We start from the raw sequence: 27,267 nt of genomic DNA on the forward strand, positions 1-27,267 counted from the left end.
TATTTTATGCTCTCACTTAGGAAGAAAAACATGTCACGTGCCTTCTTCACCACCCAGTGTTGTCACTTTCAGGGGACCCCAGAGTTCAGTCCCCAAAGTCCCTCCGTGCATTCATATTCTTTTACAGTTTATGGCCCTCACCTGGCACTTGTTGTGTGCTGCTGTGGTTGTACTGGAGAGAGTGCAGCAGAGATTCACCACCATGTTCCTCGGATTGGTGGATTTCAATTACAGGAGCGATTGAACAAGTTAGGCTTGTTCTCTCTGGAGCAGAGAGGACTGAGGGGACACCTGACAGCGGGATTACGATCTTATAAAAATTATGACGGGCAGAAATAGGATAGATAGTTAAGAGTCTTTTATGGTAGCGCTCTAAAAAAGAAGAGGGCGGGTGTCGAAGATAAGAGCTCTTCAAACTGTCCCTTACAATGGATGCCATTTCTCCTTCACCCTTGGTCCTCAGCGGAGTGGGACCATGGTGTTCATCTCAGCCTCAACAACACTGTTCAGTCTGTACACTGCATTCATCAGCAAGTCAGTGGTACTCCGCTGTTCTTATTTATTTATTTAGAGATATAGAGGCCCTTCAAGCCACACCAGCCCGATTTAACCCTAACCTAATCACAAGACAATTTACAATTAACCTCCCTGTTATGTTTTTGGACTGTGGGAGGAAACTGGAGTATGCAGGGAACACTTACACATTCCATGGGAAAGATGTACAAAGACTCCTTACAGCGGACACCAGGATTGAAATCTGAACTCCGATGCCCAAAGCTGTATTAGCATTGCACCCTACACCCCATCTGCTCAAAGGCTTTCCCGTTGGATCTCAGCTTTCAGGTACCTACAGAAATTGGCCTTGCTTTTAGGCATTTGATGTTCTGATGAGTGCTTGATGGCCTGGGTCTATATGCACTGGAGTTTGGAAGGGGGTGGGGGGGGGGTAGCTCATTGAAAGGCCTTGGTAGAATGGAAGTGGAGAGGATGTTCCCTATAGTGGGTGAGTCAAGCACCAGAAGGCTTAGCCTCAGAAAACAAGAATTTCCTTTTAGAACAGAGGTGAGGAGGAACTTCTTCAGCCAGATGGTGGAATTCATTGCCACTTACAGCTATGGAGGCCAAGTCATTGGGTATATTTAAAGTGGAAGTTAATAGGTTCTTGATTAGTAAGTGTGTCTAAGGTTATGGGGAGAAGGCAGGAGAATGGGATTGAGAGGAATAATAAATCAGCCATGATGGAATGACAGAGCCTCATCCTGCTCCTGTGTCTAATGGTCTTATGTCATCGTGAGACTTTCAGTCCAAGAGCACTGAGCATGTGGCCAATTAGCTGCTGGATCTCCTGTTCAGCACATTGGTCAAGTGCTCACAGGTAAAGAGGCCGAATCTCACCACAAGCAGTCATTATGGTAGACGTTCAGCAGAGTTGATAATTTTATTTTGTACAGCACAGAACAAGCCCTTCCAGACCTTCGAGCCATGCTACCAGTAACCCCCCCCCCCCCGATTTAATCCTAGCATAATCACTGGACAATTTACAATGACCAACTGACCTACAAACTAGTACACCACTGGACTTTGGGAGAAAACCGAAGCACCTGCAATCACAGGGAGAAGGTATAAATTTCTATGAACAGCATTGAGAATTAAACCAGGCTCACTGGTACTGCAAAGTGTTGTGCCAACAACTACGCTACCATGCCACCCCAATAATGGGTCACTCTGCAGCTACCCTTGCTTACGAGTTTTCATGTTTTCTATTAGTCACTGATTTTGGAAGAAATAATCTTTGCCAATTCCTTGATCCAGTATTGAGTTTCTTGGATGAGGGTGGACCTACAGAATGTGTAACTAACCACTTCATTCGCAGTCCAATAAAAATCATCTCTCTTCCCTCGTCAATATAACCGATCTCTCTGGACAAGGGTGGACCTGCAGAATGTGTAACTGACCACCCCATTCACAGTCTAGTAAAACTGATCTCTCCCAGGTTGCTAATATAACTGACCTCTCTGGACCTGTGGAATATGTAACCGACCACCCCATTCACAGTCTAGAAAAACTGATCTCCCTCCATTCACCAATATACCAACTTCCCAGGTTATAGGACAATCAATTAAACTTGAATCTTGAGTAAATCTTGTAGACTTCACATCCATTTAATTAAGATTAACTGGTGAAAACTATAGAGCTCAACGAAGGAAGAGCAGTGAATGTGGTGTATGGGAATTTCAATGGATGTGGTGTTTCAGGATTTTAGTAAGGCATTAGACAAGGTTCCCCATAGTAGGCTCATTCAGAAAGTCAGGAGGCAAGGGATCCAGGGAAGTTTGTCTGTGTGGAAACAGAATTAGCTTACCCATAGAAGGGAAGAGGATGGTTGTAGATGGAGTGTGTTCTCCCTGGAGGTCAGTGACCAGTGGAGTTCTGCGAGAATCTGTTCTGGGACCCATGCTCAATTTTGTGGCTGTGCCATCTAATTCTGGATACCCCCACCAAAGGAAACATACTTTCCATATCCACCCTATCTAGTCTTCTCTAGACACACAACGAGTCTACATCAATGGGACATGAGACCACTAGGTCATGTGAGACCCTGTGCATCATGTCAGGGCAAAAACATGACAGTGGTCATGCTCCATTCCTAAACAGAATCACAGAGTTATAGAGTGCCAGAGCACAGACACAGGCCCTACAGCCCATCTAACAGATAGGTAAGTAGATACTTTATTGATCCCAAAGGAAATTACAGTGTCAAGTAGCATTACAAGTGCACAGATATAAATATTAGAAGAGAAGTAGAAAGAGTGAAAAATAAGTTACTGTACCTCAAACAGTCTAACAGGAGGGGGTCATCACTTCTCCAGCTGTAGATTGACTCATTCTAGAGCCTAATGGCCGAGAGTAAGAATGACCTCATTTTGTGGTCTTTGGAGCAGCGCAGTTGTCCTAGTCTACTACTGAAAATGCTCCTCTGTTCAGACAAGGTGGCATGCAGAGGGTGAGAAACGTTGTCCAGAATTGCCAGGATTTTCTGTGGTGTCGTTTGTTCTACCACAGCCTCCAGTGTGTCCATTTTGACTCCAATAACAGAGCCAGCCTTTCTAATCAGTTTACTGAGCCTGTTGGCATCACCCGTGTTGATGTCATTGTCCCAGCACACCACCACATAGAAGACTGTACTGGAAACAACAGACTAGCAGAACATGTGAGGGGGAGGCCTACATACTCCAAAGGACCTCAGTCTCCTCAGGAAGTAGAGGTGACTCTGGCCCTTCTTGTACACAGCCTCTGTGTTGGTGCTCCACTCAAGTCTGTCATCCAGCTGCATCCTCAAGTACTTGCAGGACCTCATCACATCCACATCCTCACCATCAATAGTAACAGGGAGCAGTGCAGGCTTAGTCTTTCTAAAGTCCATCACCATCTCCTTTGTCTGACTGACGTTGAGCTGCAGATGATTCAGCTTGCACCATTTGGCAAAGTCACCAAGATCCTGTATTCATCCTACCATCCTCCCTTTATAAACCCAACTATTACTGAGTCATTAGAGAATTTCTGCAGATGACATGCTCTACAGCAAATTAATAAACTGCTTAGTCCTATTGACCTGCACTCAGACCAGAGCTCTCCATACCCCTCTCATTCATGTACCTATCAAAATTTCTCTTAAATGTTGAAATCTGCAGGCAGCTTTTTCCACACTCCCACACCTGCTGAACGATGACTATCCCCCTCATGTTCCCCTTAAACATTCCACCTTTCACCCTAAGCCCATGACCTCTAGGCATAGTCTCACCCAACCTCAGTGGAAAAAAGGCTGCTTGCATTAACCCTCATAATTCTGTACACCTCTGTCAAATCTCCCCTCATTCTCCTGTGCTCCAGGGAATGAAGTCTGAACCTATTCAACAATTCCCCATAACTCAGGTCTTCAAGTCCCAGCAACATCCTTGTAAATTTTCTCTGCACTCTTTCAATCTTACTGACATTTTTCCTGTAGGTAGGTGATCAAAACTGCACACGATACTCCATACTGGGCCTCACTAATGTCTTGTACAGCTTCAACATAACATTCCAACTCCTATACTCAATACTTCGATTTATAAAGGCAGATATGCCAAAAGCTTTCTCTATGACCTTATCTACCTGTGACACTACTTTCAAGGAATTATGGTTCTGTATTCCTAGATCCTACTGCTCACAGAGTAAGACGCACCCTTGGTTTGTCCCCTCTGTATCACCCCACCAGCAGCTTGTGCTATGGTTTCCGTGCTCATGTCCTCAGATAAAAACATGTCGAATACACTAAACCTCAGCAAGTTCCACAATCCCTCCGTTCTCCTCAGCCACTTTGTGACCTTCTCCAGCTGGTTGTACAGGTGGCTTCTCTCTACAGTAGTCTTGTGAAAGATTCACACCTGGGGTGTAGGAGCAAGATCATTTGGTAACTCAATCTGTTAGACCACTGCTAGTCTGTGCTCCAGCTCCACTCTCCTGCCCTGGCTCTATAATGCTAAAACCTTTAGACAAAAATCCATCAATCTTCCTTCTTACCTCAGCTCGAACAACCGTCTGGAAGCAGTCAGAATACAAGGTTTTGAACCAAAACCTTAATACTTCCTTTTGCCTCGCAGAAACTGCTTGACCAGCTGAGTTTTTCCAGCAGATTATTTGTTTCACCAGATTCCCACTGCTGTGTGGGGATGTGCTGATGGTCAAATTTTAAACTGATGCCCCTCTTGTTTTTGTTTCTTTCCAAGTAGAGGAAACAGCCTCTTCTCCCCCAAATCATGTTAAACACCCAATGAACCTCCCCCTGTATGAATGGCAACTCAATCCCTGTTAGAGTGATAGGTTATCAAAGAGGCTTCTACAGAACAACTTCATTTGCTGATCAGCTCTGCAAGAAGAAAACACAGATAACTTAAATTCAAGAATATTTTGATAACAGTACAACAAGGAACTGTAAAAAGTTCTTCAAGAACCCTATTCTTATCAAAAGTAACAGTGATGGGAGGGGACATTACAACAGGCTGGGTTTAATTCAGGATTCACCCCCATCCCACCAAAAGTCACCCTTATTTACAAGTACAGGTACTGAGAAAAACAGCTCTGGTCTCCAGGAAAGGAGGAATTTTGTTCAATCTCTCAGAGATGCGCTACTCGAAGTGAAGTTCTCAGCTCCTCACACGAAGCATTAGAAAATCTTAAGTTTAAAAAAAAATCAATTCAAACTAATCCTGCTAAGCATAAAGATTTAATCGGTAGTGAGCAAATTCCCCTAAATCCGCTCCTGACAGAGTGAGTTTCGACTCATTCAGAAACACTGCGTTCCTCCGCTCCTGGTAGAGAGTCTCAACCCATTCAGAAACACTGCGTTCCTCCGCTCCTGACAGAGTGAGTCTCGACCATTCAGAAACACTGCGTTCCTCCGCTCCTGATTTGTTTTCCACAAGCAGCTTTTTGAATTTAAATGTAATTTGCTACAGGATTCAATTTCTTCCAATAAATACAAAAATGGAGAATTTAGATTATAATGCGTTTGAAAATCACAGCTCTTCAGCTTGACTTTGGGCTTGGACACTCAGCTAGTCTGGAAGACACCATGTACCTGCTGGCAGTGTGCTCTCACCTGCATGAGTCTGCTCACCATATCGGACACAGAACCTGCTTCACTCCACGTAATTTTTGAGCTCAATCACAAAACACACACAACAACGTGGTCTAACTGTGCCTCTTGCCTCCTCTCCATGGCTCCCACCCAGCAACAATCCCCTCACCCCAATACCAGTGATCAGAACAGACCCTGTCCTTTGCACAAACACACCCTCCCCACCATCTGTCCAAGTTTAATGTGTGCAGCTGTAAGTCAATGCAGGCTCCATGCGGAGCCCACACGTGCTGGTGTCTATTAGCGAGCAGCAACATGTCCTTTTCAAGACCAGGGCCTGGATTAAGATAGGGAAACAGGGCTCCGGGCTCACATCTCTCCCAGAGCATTTTCTGCCTTTTAAGTGTGTTTTTCCGACGTTGAAGCTAATCTGCACCACATAGTTCACAGACGTTTTCCGATTCCAGAGCTTGGTCCAAGCACCCTGGATCAACTTCACCAACGGATAAACTTGTGGGTGCTCAAACTTTCACCTTGTCCACATCCACTTCCGCCACCTGCACATCTTCTGCCTGCCCACACACATGCTGGTGGTCCTTCCAATCCTGAAACAAGAATCATTTAATCAGATACAAACCAATCTCTAACCAGCAGAAGCTTGAAAATCATGTAATTCAGTCATATTCAAATGGAAATAAATGCCTCTGATCAAGTGGACAGTCAGGAACTTTTTTCCTAGGGCAGAAATGGCTGATACAAGAGGGCATCATCAAGTTCAAATTCACTTTATTGTCATTCAACCGTACACATGTACACTGCCAAAAGAAACAACATTCTTCCAGACCAAGATGCACAACACTGTACATATAACTCATACACAAAACACAAAGTAATATTGCCACAAATACATTAACAAATATTAAGATGCATTTTTGACACAAGTTAAAAAGTAAATTTAAGTTATCTTAAGTAAAGATAAGTTACCTTAAACAGTATAATGCTACTGACGCTTCATATGGGATAACACCTGGGTGGTGGCAGGGAGTTCAGTAGTCTCACGGCCTGAGGAAAGGAGTTGTTTCCCATCCTAGCAGCCATTGTCCTAATGGTAGGGGTTCAAAGAGATTGTTGGATGGATGGGAGGGATCACTTACGATGCCAAAGGCCCTGCAAACACAGCGCTCCTGATAAATATCTCCGATGGGTAGAAGAGAGACCTTGATGACTACAATGAATTTTAAGGGATTGGACAAAAGTATACAGGGGATATCAGAGTTTTTTTTTACACAGAAGGAAGATGAGATGCTGTGCCTTAAACTTAAGTTGACCATCACTGAAGCAATGTAGTGAGGGCAGAGTGGGAGTGGAGAGGAGAGTTGAAGTGAATGGAGGTTCCAGGTTGTATTGTGGATTGAATTTGGGAGCTGTGCAAAGCAGTTACTCAATCTGCATTTAGTTTCTGTAATGCAGAGGAACTCAGGTCATGCCAGTGCCAGGCAATTGCTACTGCCCGGGAAGGCCTGTATGGCTTGCTGGACAATGGAGAGTGAAGATGTAAGAGGAAAGTGGAGTCTCTCACATTGCAAGGGATGGTGCCACGAGAAGAGGAGTAGATGTTAAAGAATGGACCTGCGGATCATAGAGTGAACAGTCTACGCAGGAACACTGAGAGGGAAGGGATATCCTAAAGGAAGTGGAAATTATGGAGGAAGATCTGTTGAAGGAGAAGGGTGGTCAAGTAAAGGGGAAGGGAAGGGGAAAACCTTGTTCCGCTTGTGATTAGAAAATTGAGTCTATGTGGAAGAGAAGCCACAGTTAGGAAAAAGGAAGGCATCTTAAAGGCAATCTGTGGAAAATTTCTTCATGACAGCAGATATTGTGGAGACTGAGATGCAGAGAAATGGAACATTTTTTTTACAGGAAGCAGTATAACAGGAAGTGTAATCACAATAACTATGGGAGGGTAGTCAATGATCTCATAATGGGCTTCAGTCACTGAAATGGAGGCAGAGATGCCAAGAAAGCAGAAAGGCAAATAGTTTCCATGTGTAAGTGAGAGCAGGGTGTAAGGGGGTAACAAAGTGAGAGTTCTGGGTGATTGCAGGAAGCAGCAATAATGCTGCCCTAAAGTAAAGGAGACAGAAGGGAGAGTCATGAATAGGAGTGAAACAGGGAATGCTCCACACATCCATTGAAGGGGGCAGGCAGAACGTGGGTCCATGCGTGATATGAAGTCACCAGACTGAGTGGTACGGAGTATAGCTGAAGGCAAGTTGTTCAATGTAAGAACAAGCTGAACCCAGGCAGGAGAGAGACGCTCTGGCCTGTTCAAGACAGAGGAGATAAGCTTCCAGATCATAAATACAAGAGATTCTGCCGATGACAGAAATCCAGAACAACACATACAAAATGCAGGAGGAACTCAGCAGGTCAGGCAGCATCTATGGAAATGAATAAACAGTCAATGCTTCGGGCCAAGACTCTTCACCAGGACTGGAAAGGAATGGTGAAGATGCCAGAACAAAAAGCTGGGAGGGGAATGGAAGAGCAGAAGCTAGGAGGGGGTGGGTGAAGCCAGGTGTGTGTGGGTGGGGTTGGGGGGGGTGAAGTAAGAAGCTGGGAGGATAAGTGAAAATGTAAAGGGCTAGAGAAGAAAGAATCTGATAGGAGGGGAGAGTGGACCATGGGAGTTACGGAAGGTGCAGGCCACTAGAGGTGCTAGGAGAAGAGCTAAGGGGGTTGCCAGAGTGGGTAATTGTATATGGAAGGGGGCGGGGGGGAATTACTAGAAGCTGGAGAAGCAATGTTTATGCCATCAGGGTGGAGGCTACCTGGACAGAATATGAGCTGTTGTTCCTCCAATCTGTGGGGCTCCCGGATTACTAATGTGGATAGAGCTACAAAAACTGGACATCCGGAGTAAATGATGGGGCGAAGATACTTTCAGAGCAAGTCAAAGGTACCAGGTATGTCAGTGGAAACGGACAGGCCGAGAGGAGGCTCAGTGGGTCTGCCAGCCTGTGGATCAGGGGAGGAGGTAGAACTAGGCTGTTTTGGGTTGCCCATCCATGAGAATGGGCGTCTGTGGAGGGAAGATTTCCCCAAAAAATGTCCAAGATAACAGCCAGGTGTAAGGTTCAGAACGAAGCACCAGGAAATGCCTGAGCAGATATTCAGATCGATTTTGCCAAACCACAATGGTTAACATTGGCATTGGCCCTCATTGGGTGGGTGTTACACCCTCAAAGGGGGTGCAGTTTCCAATGGTCATTGTTGGCGTTGGTCCACACTGGGCAGGGTGCTACACCCTCAGAGGGGGAGCAGTATCCAGTGGTCAATGTTGGCCCTCACTGGGCAGGGTGCTACACCCTCAGAGGAGTGCTTTCTTGTCAGGCACAGCAGTGGGAAACTGAAACACCTGAGGAAACTGTTGGTAATTCTGGTGAACTGTGAGCAGTTTCAAACTCACACACAAATTCTCATGGTCACACACAAGCTCTCATGGTCCCAGGCATATCCTACACAGTTAAAAAAGCTCACCAATGCCTCTATTTTCTGAGGAGGCTGAAGGGAGCTAGGCTTTGTACATCTGTACTCGTGTCATTCTACAGATGTACAGTACAGAGCATCCCAACAAGCCACATCACTGCATGGTACGGAAACTGCATTGCGACAGACGGGCTCTACAACGGGTAGTCAAAACTGCCCAAAGCATCATTGGCACCAGCCTACCTACCATCAGGGACATATATACAGAAAGGTGCCAGAAAAGGGCCAGTAACATCATGAAGGATCCCACCCACTCTGCTCATGGACTGTTTGTCCCACTCCCATCAGGGAGAAAGCCACTTAGCACCACACCAGGACCACCAGACTCAAAAATAGTTCCTTTCCCCAAGCAGTAAGGCTGATCAATACCTCCACCCATTAACTTCACCACTAGCAACATACACAAAATGCTGGAGGAACTCAACAGACCAGTCAGCATCTGTGGTAAAAAGCACAGTCAACGTTTCAAGCTGAAACCCTTCAGCAGGACTGGTGAGAAAAAGCTGAGGAGAAGATTTGAAAGGTGGGGGGAGGGGGGAGGAGAGAGAGAGGCACCAGGCGATAGGTGAAACTTGGAGGGGCAGGGATGAAGCAAAGAACTGGGAAGTTGATTGGTAAAAGAAGGCCATGGGGGGGTGGGGGGGGAGGTGGAGAAGCGCCAGAGGGAGGTGATGGGCGGGCAAGGAGATAACATGACAGAGAGACAAGGCGATGGGAAATGGTGAAGCGGGGTGGGGCATTAGCGGAAGTTAGAGAAGTCGATGTTCATGCCATCAGGTTGGAGGCTACCCAAACGGAATATAAGGTGTTGTTCTTCCAACCTAAGTGTGGCCTTATCCCAACAGTGGAGGAGGCCATGGATGAACATATTGGAATGAGAATGGGAAGTGGAATTAAAATGGGTGACCACTGGGAGATCCAGCTTGTTCTGGCGGATGGAGCGTAGATGTTCAGCGAAGCGGTCTCGCAATCTACTTCGCGTTTCACCGATATACAGGAGACCACACTGGGAGCACCGAACACAGTATATGACCCCAACAGACTCACAGGTGAAGTGTCGCCTCACTACTTTATTATTTCCCGTCAGTCACCTTATGTACAGCCCAGTGTCACTTTATGGACACACAATCAATCTATGTATATAAGCCATCTTATGTATTTGTATTTATGTGTGCTGTATTATTATTATTATTGCATTCTTTATCTTTTGCCAGGTTTTTTTGTTACATCAGATCCGGAGCCTGTGTCTGTTCCCTGAGCTCAGGGCCATCATCCCCATTCCCTGGCCCTTTCCCCAGAACAATGCAAAGCATTCCCTCTTTGAACGGCTATGGCAGGGAGAGGCTCTGGAGTCTTCTGGCTCACCTTTCGCTGGCAGAACGTTGAGCAGTAATGGACCTTGTGACATCCGGTACATTCATTCATTGCTTCACGGCCACAGTTCACACATGTTCGCTGTAAATAACCCACAGGGAAAATGACAGGTTACACACACTCCTGGGAAACTTCTGCTTTCTACGTTTGGTCCAAATTGATATATTTCAAAACTATTTATGTTATCAAGGATATAAATAGGCAGAGAGTAAGACCATAAGATACAGGAGCAGAATTAGGCCGTCTGGCCCACTGAGTTTACTCCGCCATTTCATCAAGGTTGATCAAATTTTCCTCTTAACCCCAATCTCCTGCCTTCTCCCTGTGTCCCTGCATGTCCTGACCAATCAAGAACCTGTCAACTTCTACATTGAATATACATAAAGACTTGGCCTACACAGCTGCCTGTGGCAAAGAATTCCACAGATTCACCACCCCCTGGCTGAAGAATTTCCTCCTCACCTCTGTTCTAAATGGACCTCTGAGGCTGCAAACTCTGGTCTTAGACTCTCCTACTATTGGAAACATCCTTTCCACAGCCACTCGATCAAGGCCTTTCAACATTAAACAGGTTTCAATTAGGTCACCCCTCATTCTTCTAAATTCTAGCGAACATAGGCCCAGAGCCATCAGATACGCTTCATATGACAAGCCATTCAATCCTGGAATCATTTTCGTGAATGTCCTTTGAATCCTCTTTAGTTTCAGTACATCCTTTCTAAGATAAGGGGCCAAACCTGCTCACAATACTCCAAGTGAGGCCTCACCTGTGCTTTATAAATTTTCAACATTCCATCCTTACTTTTATATTCTAGTCCTCTTGAAATGAATGCTAACATTGCACTTGCTTTCCTCACCAAAGATTCAACCTGCAAATTAATCTTTAGGGAATCTGCACAAGGACTCCCAAGTCCCTTTGTACCACAGTTTATTGTATTTTCTCCCTATTTAGAAAATAGTCAACCCTTTCATTTTTCTACCAAAGTGCATGACCATACACTGTATTCCATCTGCCATTTCTTTGCCAATTCTCCTAATCAGTCTAAGTTCTTCTGTAGCCTCTCTACTTCCTCAAAACGACCTGCCCCTCCACTGATCTTCATATTGTTTGCAAACTTTGTAACAAAGCCATCAATTCCATCATCCAAATCATTGAGATATAATGTAAAATAAATCAGTCCCAACACAGACCCCTGTGGAACACCACTAGTCATTGGCAGCCAGAATAAAATGGCTCGCTTTACTCTCGCTCTTTGCCTCCTGCCAATCAGCCACAGCTTTATCCACGCTACAATCTTTCCTGTAATAACATGAGCTTGCAGCTTGTTAAGCAGCCAGCCTTATGTGTGGCACCTTGTCAAAGGCCTTCCAAAAATCCAAATATACAACATCAATCGATTCTCCTTTCTCTATCCTGCTTGTTATTTCTTCAAAGAATTCCAGCAGATTTGTCAGGTAACTACACTGAATACAGTCTGTCTTATCATGTGTCTCCAAGTACCCTGACACCTCACCTTTAATAACTGACTCCAATATCTGCCCAATTACTCAGGTCAGACTAACTGGCCTATAGTTTTCCTTCTTCTGCTTTTCTCCCATCTTGAAGAATTTCTCCCTGTTTAGAAAAGAGTCTGTACATTTATTTATACTACTAAAATGCATAATTATGTATTCTCCAACATTATATTTCATTTGCCATTTTCTTGCCCATTCTCCGAATCTAAGTCCTTCCGCAGCCTACCTGTTTCCTCAACACTACCTGCCCCTCCACCAATCTTCGTATCATCTGCAAACTTGGCAACAAAGCAATCTATTCCATCATCTAAATCATTGATATACAGCATAAAAAGAAACGGTACTAACACCGACCCCTGTGGAACTCCACTACTCACTGGCAGCCAACCAGAAAAGGATCCTTATATTCCCACTCGCTGCCTCCTACCAATCAGCCAATGCTCTAACTATGCCAGTAACTTTCTTGCAATACCATGGGCTCTTAACTTGGTAAGCAGCCTCATGCGTGGCACCTTGTCAAAGGCCTTCTGAAAGTCCAAACATACAACATCCACCGCATCCCCTTTGTCTATCCTACTTGTAATCTCTTCAAAGAATTCCAACAGGTTCGTCAGGCAAGATTTTCCCAGATTGAAACCATGCCAACTTTGTCCTATCTTGTCCTGTGTCTCCAAGTACTCAATAATCTCATCCTTAACAACTGATTCCCAACATCTCCCCAACCACTGAGGTCAGGCTAACTGGTCTATAATTTATTTTCTGCTGCCTCCCTCCTTTCTTAAAGAGTGGAGCGACATTTGCAATTTTCCAGTCCTCTGGCGCCATGCCAGAGTCCAATGATTCTTGGAAGTTCATTACTCTACTGCTACCTCTTTCAGAACCCTAGGTGCAGTTCATCTGGTCTGAGTGACTTATGTACCCTTAGGTCTTTCAGCTTTTGAGCACCTTCTCCCTTGTAATAGTAACTGCACTCACTTCTCTTCCCTCACACCCTTCAACATCTGGCACACTGCTAGTGTCTTTCACAGTGAAAACTGATGCAAAATACTCATTTAGCTCATCTGCCATCTCCTTGGCCCGTGTAATTATTTCTCTGGTATTTTCTAGCATTCCTATATTCACTCTCATCTCTCTTTTATTTTTTACATACTTGAAAAAGCTTTATTACCCACTTTGATATTGTTTGCTAGCTTACTTTCATATTTCTTCTTTTCCCTCCTAATGATTCTTTTAGTTGCTCTCTATAGGGTTTTAAAACCTTCCCAGTCCTCTATCTTCCCACTAATTTTTGCTTTGTTATATGCCCTCTCTTTTGCTTTTACATTAGGTTTGACTTCGCTTAACGGCCGTGGTTGTGCTATTTTGGCATTTGAGTATTTCTTCATTTTTGGATTACTTTTATCCTGCACTTTACTCATTTTTCCCAGAAAATCACACTATTGCTGCTCTGCTGTCATCCCTGCCAGTATCTCCTTCCAATATACTTCGGCCAACTCCTCTCTCATACCACTGTAATTTCCTTTACTCCACTGAAATACTGCTACATCAGACTTTACTCTCTCCCTATCAAATTTAAAGTTGAACTCAATCATATTGTGATCACTGGCTCCTAAGGGTTCTCTTACCTTAAGCTCCCAAATCACCCCCGGTTCATTATATAACACCCAATCCAGCATAGCTGATGCCCTAGAAAGCACAATGACAAACTGCTCTAAGAAGCAACCTCTTAGGCATTCAACAAACTCACTTTCTTGAGATCCATTTCCAGCCTCATTTTTCCAGTCAACCTGCATGTTGAAATCTCCCATGACAATCATAACATTGCTCTTTTGACATGCCTTTTCTATTTTCTCTTGTAATCTGTAGTCCACATCCCAACTACTGTTGGGAGACCTGTATATAACTGCCATCAGGGTCCTTTTACCCTTGCAGTTTTTTAATTCAACCCACAAGGATTCAACATCTTCCGATCCTATGTCACATCTATCTATTGATTTGATTCCATTCTTTACCAGCAGAGCTACACAACCCCCTCTGCCTACTGTCCTATCCCTCCGATAGAATGTGTAACCCTGGACATATTGCTCCCAATCACAACCATCCTGCAGCCACGATTCAGTGATGGCTACAACATCATACCTGGCAATCTGTAATATTGCAACAAGATCATCCACCTTATTTCTTATGCTCCATGCATTGAGACATGACTCTTTGAGTACTGTATTTGCTACCCTTTTTGATTCTGCATCCCTAATGCACTGATACTCACCCTGCTGGCTGCAATGATGTCCTATCATCTGCCTGCCCTTCCTGACAGTCTGACTGTATGCTATCTTTGTTTTTCCACTATCTGTCTATCCTCTCCCTTCACTCTGTTTCCCACCCCCCTACCAAATTAGCTTAAACACTCTCCAACAGCTCTAACAAACCTGCCTGTGAGAATATTGGTCCCCTTCGGGTTCAGGTTCAACCCGTCACTTTTGAACAGGTCATACCTCCCCCAGAAGAGATCCCAATGATCCAAGAACCTGAAGCCCTGCCCCCTGCACCAGCTTCTCAGCCACACATTTATCTGCCAAATCATCCTGTTTCTACCCTCACTGACACATGGCACTGGCAGCAATCCAGAAATTACTGCCCAGGAGGTCCTGCTTCTCAGCTTTCTACCCAGCTCTCTAAATTCTCCTTTCAGGATCTCATTGCTTTTCCTTCCTATGTAATTTGTACCAATATGTACCAAGACATCTGGCTGCTCTCTCTCCCTCTCCAAAATGTTGTGGATGCGATCTGAGACGTCCATGACCCTGGGAAGTAACATACCATTCGGGTGTCCTGTTGGCATCTACAGAATCTCCTGTCTGTTCCTCTGACTATTAAGCCCCTATCACTACCACTCCCCTCTTCTCCCTCTTTCCCTTCTGCATCACGGACCCACGCTCAGTGCCAGTACACCGGTCTCCGTGGTATTCCCTGGGAGATCATCCTCCCACAGCAGTATCCAAAACGGTATACTTATTTTTGAGGGGAATGGCCACAGGGGTGCTCTGCACTACCTGCCTATTCACATTTCCATTTCTCCTGACAGCCACCCAGCTACTCGTCTCCTGCAGCTTCGGGGTGACTAGTTCCCTGCAACTCTGATCAATTACCTCCTCACTCTCCAGATCCCTAACATGGTTTTCATGGAGTTGCAGCCGGATGCACTTCATGCAGATGTAGTTCCCTGGTTCTCCCAGCACTCCAACCTCCAGCATGAAGAACACACAACTGCCATTTGCTGCATTACGTACGTTAACAGAAAAAAAAAGAACCTTAACAGAAGCCTACCCAGAGCCAATGCCCCCTTTGAGCCAAAGTCTAACACTCTACTCTCACCACTGGCCTACTCCCTACAATGGCTGCCCTGCCTCTCCCTCCTGTACTTTTAAACAAGCATCACTGACCTGCGAGAAACGTCATTGCTGTGGCCTGCTCCCGCCGATTGGGTCATCGGAATCCTTTTAGTATCCTCTTTAATATTATTGGCTAGCTTACTTTCATATGCCATCTTTACTTTCTTAATGACGTTTCTGGTTGCCTTCTATTGGCTTTTAAAAGCTTCCCAATCCTCTAAATTCCCACTAATCTCTGCTCTATTATATGCCCTCTCTTTGGCTTTTATGTTGGCTCTGACTTCTCTTGTTAGCAACAGTTGTGTCGTCTTTCCTTTAGAATACTTCTTCCTCTTTGGGATGTACAGTGGCATGCAAAAGTTTGGGCACCCCTAGTCAAAATTTCTGTTACTGTGAATAGCTAAGCAAATAAAAGATGACCTGATTTCCAAAAGGCATAAAGATAAAGATGACACATTTCTTTAATATTTTAAGCAAGATTACTTTTATATTTCCATCTTTTACAGTTTCAAAATAACAAACAAGGAAAAGAGCCTGAAGCAAAAGTTTGGGCACCCTGCATGGTCAGTACTTAGTAACACCCCCTTTGGCAAGTATCACAGCTTGTAAACGCTTTCTGTAGCCAGCTAAGAGTCTTTCAATTCTTGTTTGGAGGATTTTCGCCCATTCTTCCTTGCAAAAAGCTTCTCGTCCTGTGAGGTTCTTGGGCCGTCTTGCATGCACTGCTCTTTTGAGGTCTATCCACAGATTTTCGATGATGTTTAGGTCGGGAGACTGTGAGGGCCATGGTAAAACCTTCAGCTTGTGCCTCATGAGGTAGTCCATTGTGGATTTTGAGGTGTGTTTAGGATCATTATCCTGTTGTAGAAGCCATCTTCTTTTCATCTTCGGCTTTTTTACAGATGGTGTGATGTTTGCTTCCAGAATTTGCTGGTATTTAATTGAACTCATTCTTCCATCTATCAGTGAAGTGTTCCCCGTGCTGCTGGCTGCAACACAAGCCCAAAGCATGATCGATCCACCCCCGTGCTTAACAGTTGGAGAGGTGTTCTTTTCATGAAATTCTGCATCCTTTTTTCTCCAAACAGACCTTTGCTTATTGCGATCAAAAAGTTCTATTTTAACTTCATCAGTCCACAGGACTTGTTTCCAAAATGCATCAGGCTTGTTTAGATGTTCCTCTGCAAACTTCTGACGCTGAATTTTGTGGTGAGGACGCAAGAAGGTTTCCTTCTGATGACTCTTCCATGAAGGTCATATTTGTGCAGGTGTCGCTGCACAGTAGAACAGTGCACCACTACTCCAGAGTCTACTAAATCTTCATGAAGGTCTTCTGCAGTCAAACGGGGATCTTGATTTGCCTTTCTAGCAATCCTATGAGCAGTTCTCTTGAAAAGTTTTCTTAGTCTTCTAGACCTCAACTTGACCTCCACCGTTCCTGTTAACTGCCATTTCATAATTTTTAGATTATGAGGACACTCAGTCCTCGTTTATTGTCATTTAGAAATGCATGCATGCATGCATTAAGAAATGATACAATGTTCCTCCAGAGTGATATCACAAAAAAAAAGGACAAACCAAAGACTAACACTGACAAGACCACATAATTATAACATATAGTTACAGCAGTGCAAAGCAATACCATAATTTGATAAAGAACAGACCATGGGAACGGTTAAAAAGAAGTCTCAAAGTTCCGATCGACTCCCGATAGTCCCCGATAGCAAGCGGCAGAAGGGAGAAACTCTCTCTGCCATAAACCTCCAGGCACCGACAACTGTCGATGCATTGGAAGCATCCAACCCCAGCCAACTCTGAGTCCATCCGTCCAGGTCGAGCCTCCGACCAGCCCTTCGACACCGAGCACCGAGCACCATCTCTGCCCAGCGCTTCGACCCCATCCCGGCCACCGAGCAACAAGCAAAGTCAAGGATTCGGGGCCTTCAGGATCACACAGTAACAGGGGCAGCGAAAAAGGCATTTCAGAAGTTTCTCCAGATGTTCCTCCGTTCTCTCACGTCTGTCTCAGTCAAATCAGAATTGTGCACAGCACCCTACTTGAAAGATTACAGATATCTTTCACCGGCGTGGCCGTGCAAACTGCGTCGTGCCGCCATCTTCTCTAATTACATTACCAACTGAGGAAACGGCTACCTGAAAACGCTTTGCTATCTTCTTACAGCCTTCTCCTGCTTTGTGGGCATCAATTATTTTAATTTTCAGAGTGCTAGGCAGCTGCTTAGAGGAGCCCATGGCTGCTGATTGTTGGAACAATGTTTGAGGAGTCAGGGTATTTATAAAGCTTTGAAATTTGCATATCCTGGCCTTTCCTAATGATGACTGTGAACAAGCCATAGCCCTAACAAGCCAATTAAGGTCTGAGACCTTGGTAAAAGTTATCTGAGAGCTCAAATCTCTTCGGGTGCCCAAACTTTTCCATGGTGCTCCTTTCCTTTTTTTCACTGTAAAATTGTACAAAACAAAAATAATACACTAATCTTGCTTAAAAATGTTGAAAAGAATGTTTCATCTTTAACTTTATAACTTTTGCAGATCATTTCATCTTCTACTCACTTAACTATGCACAGTAACAGAAATTTTGACCAGGGTGCTCAAACCTTTGCATGCACTGTAAATATCCTGTGCCTTCGGAATTGCCTCCAGAAATTCTAGCCATTGCTACTCTACCATCATCTCTGCCAGTGTTATTTTCTGATTAATTCTGGCCAACTTTTCTCTCATGTCTCTGTAATTCCCTTTACTCTGACTTTAGCTTCTCCTTCTCAAATTTCAGGGTGAATTTGACCATTTTATAATCACTTTCCCCTCAGAGTTCTTTTACCTTAAACTCTCTAATCAATTCTGGTTCATTGCACAACACCCAATCCAGAATAGCTGATCCTCTAGTGGGCTCAACCACGAGCTGCTCTAAAAAGCTATCTTGTAGGCAATCTAGAATTTCCCCCTCCTTTAATCCAGCACCAACCCAATTTTCCCATCTACCTGCATATTGAAGTACCCCATGACTGCTGTAACATGCACTTTTGTCATGCATTTTCTATCTCCTGTTGCAATTTGTAGGCCACATCCTTACTACTGCTTGAGGGTCTGTACACTACTACCATCAAGATCTCTTTATCCTTGTAGTTCCTTAGCTCTATCCATAATGACTCAACCTCTTCCAACCCTATGTCACCTCTTTCTGATGATTTGATTTCATATTTTACCAACAGAGAAACCTGGCCCCGTCTGCCTTCCTCCCTGTCCTTTCAATACAATGAGAGCAGGCGTCGGAGGAGCAGGCGACAGAGTAGGAAGGCTTTGGCTCAATGGGGCTTCAGCAATAATGGGTCGACGAGAGGTACGTTGCCTATGTGGAATACACACAAGAAGAATGCATGTGAGGCCAGTGTTCTGTGCTCAGTGTCAGATGTGGGACATCTGGGAGACTCCCAGCCTCCCAGACAGCCACATCTGCGCCAGGTGCCTCCAGCTGCAGCTCTCTAGGGAGCACGTTAGGGAACTGGAGATGCAGCTCGATGACCTTCATCTAGTCAGGGAAAGTGAGGAGGTAACGGAGAAGAGCTACAGGCAAGTAGACACACCGGGGCCTGGGGAGACAGAGAAGTGGGTAACAGTCAGGAGAGGGAAGGGCAGGAGTCAGATACTACAGAGTACTCCTGTGGCTGTCCCCCTGAACAATAAGTACTCCTGACTGAGTACTGTTGGGGGGGGGGGGGGGGGGAAATGGCCTACCTGGGGGAAGCAACAGTGGCTGTGCCTCCAGCACAGAGTCTGGCCCTGTGGCTCAGAAGGGTAGGGATAGGAAGAGGATGGCAGCAGTAATAGGGGACTCTAGAGTTAGGGGGGTCAGACAGGCGATTCTGTGGACACAGGAAAGAAGCACAGATGGTAGTTTGCCTCCCAGGTGCCAGGGTCCGGGATGTTTTTGATCGTGTCCACAATATCCTGAAGTGGGAAGCAGAACAGCCAGAGGTCGTGGTACATATTGGTACCAACAACACAGGTAGGAAAAGGGAGGAGGTCCTGAAAGCAGACTACAGGGAGTTAGGAAGGAAGTTGAGAAGCAGGACCACAAAGGTAGTCACCTTGGGATTACTGCCTGTGCCACGTGACAGTGAGTCTAGGAATAGAATGAGGTGGGGGATAAATACGTGGCTGAGGGATTGGAGCAGGGGTCAGGGGTTCAGATTTGTGGATCATTGGGACCTCTTTTGGGGCAGAAGTGCCCTATACAAAAAGGACGGGTTGCACTTGAATCCCAAAAGGACCAATATCCTGGCGGGAAGGTTGGGGAGAGTTTAAACTAGGATTGCTGGGGGGGGGGGGGGGGGAGCAAACTGAAGAGACAGAGGAAAGGCAGGTGATAGAGAAGGGATACGCTTAGACTTCTGGCTGTTCACCCTCCCACCTAAGAATGCTGAAGACTCTATCTGAGATATCCCAGACTCTGGCACCCAGGAGGCAACATGCAGGAATCTCATTCTCACTCACAGAACTTCCTGTCCGTTCCCCTAACTAATGAATCCCCTATCACCACAGCATGTTCCTTCTCTTCCTTTCCCTTCTGAGTCACAGCGGCAGACTCAGTGCCAGGGACCTGACCACTGTAACTCCTCCCAAGATTTCTGGGAGCGGTGGGCACCCCCCAGGAAATTGATTGTCTTATAGAAACATAGAAAATAGGTGCAGGAGTAGGCCATTCAGCCCTTCAAGCCTGCACCGCCATTCAGTATGATCATGGTTGATCATCCAACTCAGAACCCTGTACCAGCCTTCCCTCCATACCCCCTGATCCCTTTAGCCACAAGGGCCATATCTAACTCCCTCTTAAATATAGCCAATGAACTGGCCTCAACTGTTTCCTGTGGCAGAGAATTCCACAGATTCACCACTCTCTGTGTGAAGAAGTTTTTCCTAATCTCGGTCTTAAAAGGCTTCCTCTTTATCCTCAAACTGTGACCCCTCATTCTGGACTTCCCCAACATAGGGAACAATCTTCCTGCATCTAGCCTGTCCAATCACTTTAGGATTTTATACGTTTCAATAAGATCTCCCCTCAATCTTCTAAATTCCAATGAGTATAAGCCCAGTTCATCCAGTCTTTCATCATATGAAAGTCCTGCCATCCCAGGAATCAATCTGGTGAACCTTCTTTGTACTCCCTCTATGGCAAGGATGTCTTTCCTCAGATTAGGGGACCAAAACCGCACACAATTCTCTAGCTGTGGTCTCACCGAGGCCTTATAGACTGTAGTAATCATATTTTAATTTGAATTTATTCACTGTCTTGTAAATACTATATGTTTGTACTTTGTGCAGGAAGAGGATTTCTTGGAATGTATGCGGGATGGTTTTCTGAACCAACATGTCGAGGAACCAACTGGAGACCAGGCCATTCTAGACTGGGTATTGAGCAATGAGGAAGGGTTAGTTAGCAATCTTGTCATGCGAGGCCCCTTGGGTAAGAGTGACCATAATATGGTGGAATTCTTCATTAAGATGGAGAGTGACATAGTTAATTCAGAAACAAAGGTTCTGAACTTAAAGGGGGGTAACTTTGAAGGTATGAGACGTGAATTAGCTAAGATAGACTGGCAAATGACACTTAAAGGATTGACGGTGGATATGCAATGGCAAGCATTTAAAGATCGCATGGATGAACTACAACAATTGTTCATCCCAGTTTGGCAAAAGAATAAACCAGGGAAGGTAGTGCACCCGTGGCTGACAAGGGAAATTAGGGATGGTATCAATTCCAAAGAAGAAGCATACAAATTAGCCAGAAAAAGCAGCACACCTGAGGACTGGGAGAAATTCAGAGTCCAGCAGAGGAGGACAAAGGGCTTAATTAGGAAAGGGAAAAAAGATTATGAGAGAAAGCTGGCAGGGAACATAAAAACTGATTGTAAAAATTTTTACAGATATGTGGAAAGAAAAAGATTGGTTAAGACAAATGTAGGTCCCTTACAGTCAGAAACAGGTGAATTGATCATGGGGAACAAGGACACGGCAGACCGATTGAATAACTACTTTGGTTCTGTCTTCACTAAGGAGGACATAAATAATCTTCCGGAAATAGTAGGGGACAGAGGGTCCAGTGAGATGGAGGAACTGAGGGAAATACATATTAGTAGGGAAGTGGTGTTAGGTAAATTAGAGGGATTAAAGGCAGTTAAATCCCCAGGGCCAGATGGTCTGCATCCCAGGGTGCTTAAGGAAGTAGCCCAAGAAATAGTGGATGCATTAGTGATAATTTTTCAAAACTCGTTAGATTCTGGACTAGTTCCTGAGGATTGGAGGGTGGCTAATGTAACTCCACTTTTTAAAAAAGGAGGGAGAGAGAAACCGGGGAATTATAGACCGGTTAGCCTAACGTCGGTGGTGGGGAAACTGCTGGAGTCAGTTATCAAGGATGTGATAACAGCACATTTGGAAAGCGGTGAAATGATCGGACAAAGTCAGCATGGATTTGTGAAAGGAAAATCATGTCTGACGAATCTCACAGAATTTTTTGAGGATGTAACTAGTAGAGTGGATAGGGGATAACCAGTGGATGTGGTATATTTGGATTTTCAAAAGGCTTCTGACAAGGTCCCACACAGGAGATTAGTTTGCAAACTTAAAGCACACGGTACTGGGGTATGGTATTGATGTGGATAAATAATTGGTTGGCAGACAGGAAGCAAAGAGTGGGAATAAACGGGACCTTTTCAGAATGGCAGGCAGTGACTAGTGGGGTACCGCAAGGCTCAGTGCTGGGACCCCAGTTGTTTACAATATATATTAATGACTTAGACAAGGGAATTAAATGCAGCATCTCCAAGTTTGCGGATGACACGAAGCTGGGCGGCAGTGTCAGCTGTGAGGAGGATGCTAAGAGGATGCAGGGTGACTTGGATAGGTTAGGTGAGTGGGCAAATACATGGCAGATGCAATTTAATGTGGATAAATTTGAGGTTATCCACTTTGGTGGCAAAAACAGGAAAACAGATTATTATCTGAATGGTGGCCGATTAGGAAAAGGGGAGGTGCAATGAGACCTGGGTGTCATTGTACACCAGTCATTGAAAGTGGGCATGCAGGTACAGCAGGCGGTGAAAAAGGCAAATGGTATGCTGGCATTTATAGCAAGAGGATTCGAGTACAGGAGCAGGGAGGTACTATTGCAGTCATACAAAGCCCTGGTGAGACCACACCTGGAGTATTGTGTGCAGTTTTGGTCCCCTACTCCGAGGAAAGACATCTTTGCCATAGAGGGAGTACAAAGAAGGTTCACCAGATTGATTCCTGGGATGGCAGGACTTTCATATAATGAAAGACTGGATCGACTAGGCTTATACTCATTGGAATTTAGAAGATTGAGGGGGGATCTTATTGAAACGTATAAAATCCTAAAGGGATTGGACAGGCTAGATGCAGGAAGATTGCTCCCGATGTTGGGGAAGTCCAGAATGAGGGGTCATAGTTTAAGGATAAAGGGGAACCCTTTTAGGGCCGAGATGAGGAAAAACTTCTTCACACAGAGAGTGGTGAATCTGTGGAATTCTCTGCCACAGGAAACAGTTGAGGCCAGTTCATTGGCTATATTTAAGAGGGAGTTAGATATGATCCTTGTGGCTAAAGGGATCGGGGGTACGGAGAGAAGGCAGGTACAAGGTTCTGAGTTGGATGATCAGCCATGATCATACTGAATGGCGGTGCAGGCTCGAAGGGCCGAATGGCCTACTCCTGCACCTATTTTCTATGTTTCTATGTGTATTTGTTGTGTAAATAAACTTTTATAGTTTTGTTAAAAATAAACATTCTCCAAAGTGATATACCTGTTGTTGAGGGGGATGGCCTCAGGTACTCTGCACTGGCTCCCTAACCCCTTTCCCCTTCTTGACTATCACCCAGTTTCCTGTGTCCTGCACCCTGGTGTAACTACCCCTCTGTATGTCCTATCTGTCACCCCCTCAGCCTCCTGACTGATCCGGAGTTCATCCAGGTCCAGCTCCCACTCCTTAACCTGGTTTGTTAGAAGCTGCAGCTGGATGCACTTCTCGCGTTGTAATGGTCAGGTGGCAAACACGAAGAGCAGCACAGCCTCTTGAAAATGACGAAGCAGTCAGTTTGAGATTTTTACACATTGGGCATGGCTAGGGGCTCACACAGGTCAAAGTACCAACCTTTGATTACTTTGATTTGGTCATTTGGTTACTAATTTAATTGGTTCAGCACAACATTGTGAGCCAAAGGACCCATGCCTGTGCTGTGCTTTTCTATGTTCTATGTTCTTTGCAGGTCACTGGACTCACAGAAAGATGCCTTCAGCCTAGGTTCGGCATTAGTGATTTGCAGGAGAATGGATAGTTCTCCTCAGTTTTATCCAACTACACGGACGTAAGCAAAGATTATTTTATCATTGAACTCATCACATCTGTGTCTTACACATTTCAACAGAGATTAGCTGTGAAACCATCTGGGAACAGCTGGGGTAAGTGAAACTCTGTAAAAACATACATTTTTGCTTTCTGCCTGATGGATAAGCTCAGAAATAAATATCAGCCTTTGCGTGTTGACAGTAGGCATGTGCCAGATTACTGTTTGTGGCTAATTTTAATTCTGGTTTCAAGGTACACCAGTGAATGAGGGGAACAGGGCGGTTGGCAGCAAACAAGTTAATAGACAGCCAGAGGGTTCCAGTTCCAAACAGCCAATGGAGGCTCAACACTTGATCAAACTGCTCTCCCAGACACTTACAGCACATTGGACTTAACTCTATCATTGTCATGTAATAGATTCAGAGAATTTCATAGTTACTGTGTCACTGATAAAGTAACATGTTCACATCAGACCGTATAGCAGCACAATTAGGCCATTCAGCCTATAAGGTCTGCTAAGTCATTCCAACATGGCTGATTTATTTTCCCATTCTTCTGCCTTCTCCATGTAACCTTTGACGCCCTGACTAATCAAGAACTTATCAACCTCTACTTTAAGCATGGCCTCTACAACCATCTGAGGTAATGAATTCCATAGATTCACCAACTTCTGGCTAAATAAATTCCTTCTCATCTCTGTTCTATATGGAGTCCCTCTATTCTGAAGTTGTGCCCTCTGATCCTAAACTCCCCCACTATTGGAAACAACCTCTCTACATCCACTCAAGGGCTTTCACCAGGTTTCAGTGAGACCCCCCTTCATTCTTCTGAACCTCAGTGAGTACAGGCCCAGAGCCATCAAACACTCCTCAAATATTAACTCTTAAGTTCTTGGGAACATTCTCTGGACCCTCTCCAAAACCAGCACACCATTTTCTTAGAAAAGGGGACCAAAACTGCTCATAATACTCCAAAGGCAGTCTAACAATAACGTCACAATCCTTGATAGGAAATATACTGATGTTAGAACCACATAAAGGTCATTCGGCCCAGCTGGTCCATGCCCACCTATCCATATTAATTCCATCTCCCTAATCTTGGTCTATAACCTTCTTCACCTCAGTGATTTAAGTGTTTGTCCAGGCACCTCCAGCCTGCTGTCACTGACTCTGCCTGTACCACTCCCTCAGGCAGTGTGTTTCACTGATTCAGTACTCTCTGAGGAAGACGTTCCTCTAAATCTTACCCTAAATCTGTGTCCTCCTGTTTCATCTACTGTATCTCTGATATGGGTAAAAGTTTTCTGCAGTTGACCCTAAAATTATATCCCCCAGTTTTATGTACCACGGCCTCTGCAACCACAGATGTCATGACCACCAGGCACAGGACATCACTACCTCCTGCAGACTCCCCTCCAAGTCGCCTGGACATATATTTTGGTCTGTTATTGTGGTTGATTCTGAATCCTGGACCTCCCTCTTCAGCAGCACTGTGTGAGCGCCTTGACACAAACGACACCGGTCTCCAGGACCTTCTCAAGGGATACTGGCATCGGGATTGATGCCAACACCTATGCAGAATCACACTTGTTCTGTTTGGAGTTATGTGTCACATTAGTTAGCTTCCGCTCACTCACCTTGATGATCAGCTCAGCTTTCCCATCCACGTCGTCAGCTGAGTGGAATGGTATCTGGTTCTGGTACTGCGTCAGGGTCTACAGGACACAAGAAACAAAAAAAAGGAAACATTCAACTTCCTCAACTCTCATTCTATTCCTGTGAAATGATTAAAACAAACACAACTTTTGCCTCATTGTTTATATATGGTCTTGAGGATTACGTGACATGCACACTCCTTGTGACAGTACAATCCTCATTACCACCAGGCTCAAGGACAGCTTCTATTCCACTGTTATGGGACTCGTGAATGGACCCCTGAGATTAACTCTTGAGCTCACAACCCATCTTATTTTGATCTCCCATGGTCCACTCTTCTCCATCAGATTCCATCTTCTCCAGCCCTTTGCCTTTTCCCTCGACCACTTCCCAGTTTATTGCTTCATCACCCTTCCCCACCAACCTGACTACACCTATCACCTTCTAGCATGTCTTCCTTCCCCTCCCCAACCTTCTTATTGTGGCTTCCTCCCCGTCCTTTCCGGTGCTGATAAAGGGTCTTGGCCCGAAACATAAATTGTTCATTTCCGTAGATGCAGACTGACATGCTAAGTTCCTTCAGCATTTTGTGTATGTGTTGCTCTGGATTTCCAGCATCTGCAGAATCTCTTGTGTTTATGATTTCGTTAAGATCTTGCACTTTATCATTTATCTGCACTGCACTTTATCTGTAATTGTAGCACTTTATTCTGTATTCTGTCATTGTTTTCCCTTGCTCTACCTCAATACACTATGTAATGGCCTGATCTGTGTGACAGTATGCAAGACAAGCTTTTCACTGATCAACACATAAGCACACATCCTCCATTTCAATTGCACCTTCACTAATCTCAGCCTTATCCCTTGTAGTCAGCCAGCCAGAGAGAAAGGCAGTCAGAGATATGCCTGTGGAAGGTTTTAACTCAGCTTGGGTTACAGCACAAACTGGGTCAATGCTTTGGCTGGGCTTGGAGATGGATTGGGATTTGCTGGATCAAGTTGAGATCCAGGCCTCCTCTTTCCTAGGTTCATCATTCACACAAATTAACACTACAATCAGCGCTCACTGAGATTAACAATCCAAAGTGTACCTGGTCTGAGTTCCACTCACCCCTTTCCTCTCAGTGTCTGCCTGCAGCTTGGCCTGAGCAATGGCACCGTCCTTCGAAGCGATGCTAGCTTGTTTTGCCTGCTCAATCAGCGTCTTCAGCTGCTGAGCTGTAGCCAGCAGCGAATTGACCATCTCCTCCAAGTAGAGCCAGCTACGCTGCTCAGCAACCTCCAGGCCGTTCAGGGCAGTGGGCGAGATCACTTTGCTCGGCGTGGGAGGAGTCGGTACAGCGAGCGCAGGGAGCGAGGCCAATACTATGGAAAGAAACGAAGATGGAGGTGGCTACAACAAACTGCTCACAGACACTGTTATGTAGAAATACTCTCTCAAGGAGAGTTACATTGTGAATGCCACATTGCAGCTTCAAATTGGTAATCACTGAAATTCATCATATTTGAAGAGTTTTTGGCTCAATTCCCTCCTTACTTGTCCCAGAATTGCAGGTCGTTCTGGGATATGCTCCATCGTTGATACAGCCCTCATTGCTGGGGGAAAATCTCCATTCAATGCAGGTTGGCACTTCCATTTTGTCCTTAATAATGGACTGCCTGACTGGCAGACCACAGTATGTGCGGCTTCAGAGCCGTGTGTCTGACATGGCTATAAGCAGCACTGGGGCCCCACAGGGGACTGTATCGGTTCCCTTCCTGTTTACCCTGTATACCTC

General features: G+C 45.0%; 1 protein-coding gene across 2 annotated transcripts in view; it reads right to left on the reverse strand.

Moving 5' to 3' along the window:
* Positions 1-1,559: 1,559 nt before the first annotated feature.
* Positions 1,560-27,267, reverse strand: part of LOC140205336 (deformed epidermal autoregulatory factor 1 homolog) — a 110,443-nt gene continuing 84,735 nt past the window's right edge. For both annotated transcript variants that reach the window (XM_072272924.1, XM_072272925.1), the window contains exons 11-14: positions 26,601-26,854; positions 25,471-25,548; positions 10,532-10,621; positions 1,560-6,222 (exon numbers count right to left, since the gene is read on the reverse strand). In XM_072272924.1, coding sequence (XP_072129025.1) covers positions 6,139-6,222; positions 10,532-10,621; positions 25,471-25,548; positions 26,601-26,854 — 506 coding nt within the window. In that variant the 3' untranslated portion in view covers positions 1,560-6,138. The remainder of the gene's footprint in view (positions 6,223-10,531; positions 10,622-25,470; positions 25,549-26,600; positions 26,855-27,267) is intronic.

This window comes from Mobula birostris, chromosome 11 (genome assembly GCF_030028105.1).
Source record: "Mobula birostris isolate sMobBir1 chromosome 11, sMobBir1.hap1, whole genome shotgun sequence".
Taxonomy (NCBI): domain Eukaryota; kingdom Metazoa; phylum Chordata; class Chondrichthyes; order Myliobatiformes; family Myliobatidae; genus Mobula; species Mobula birostris.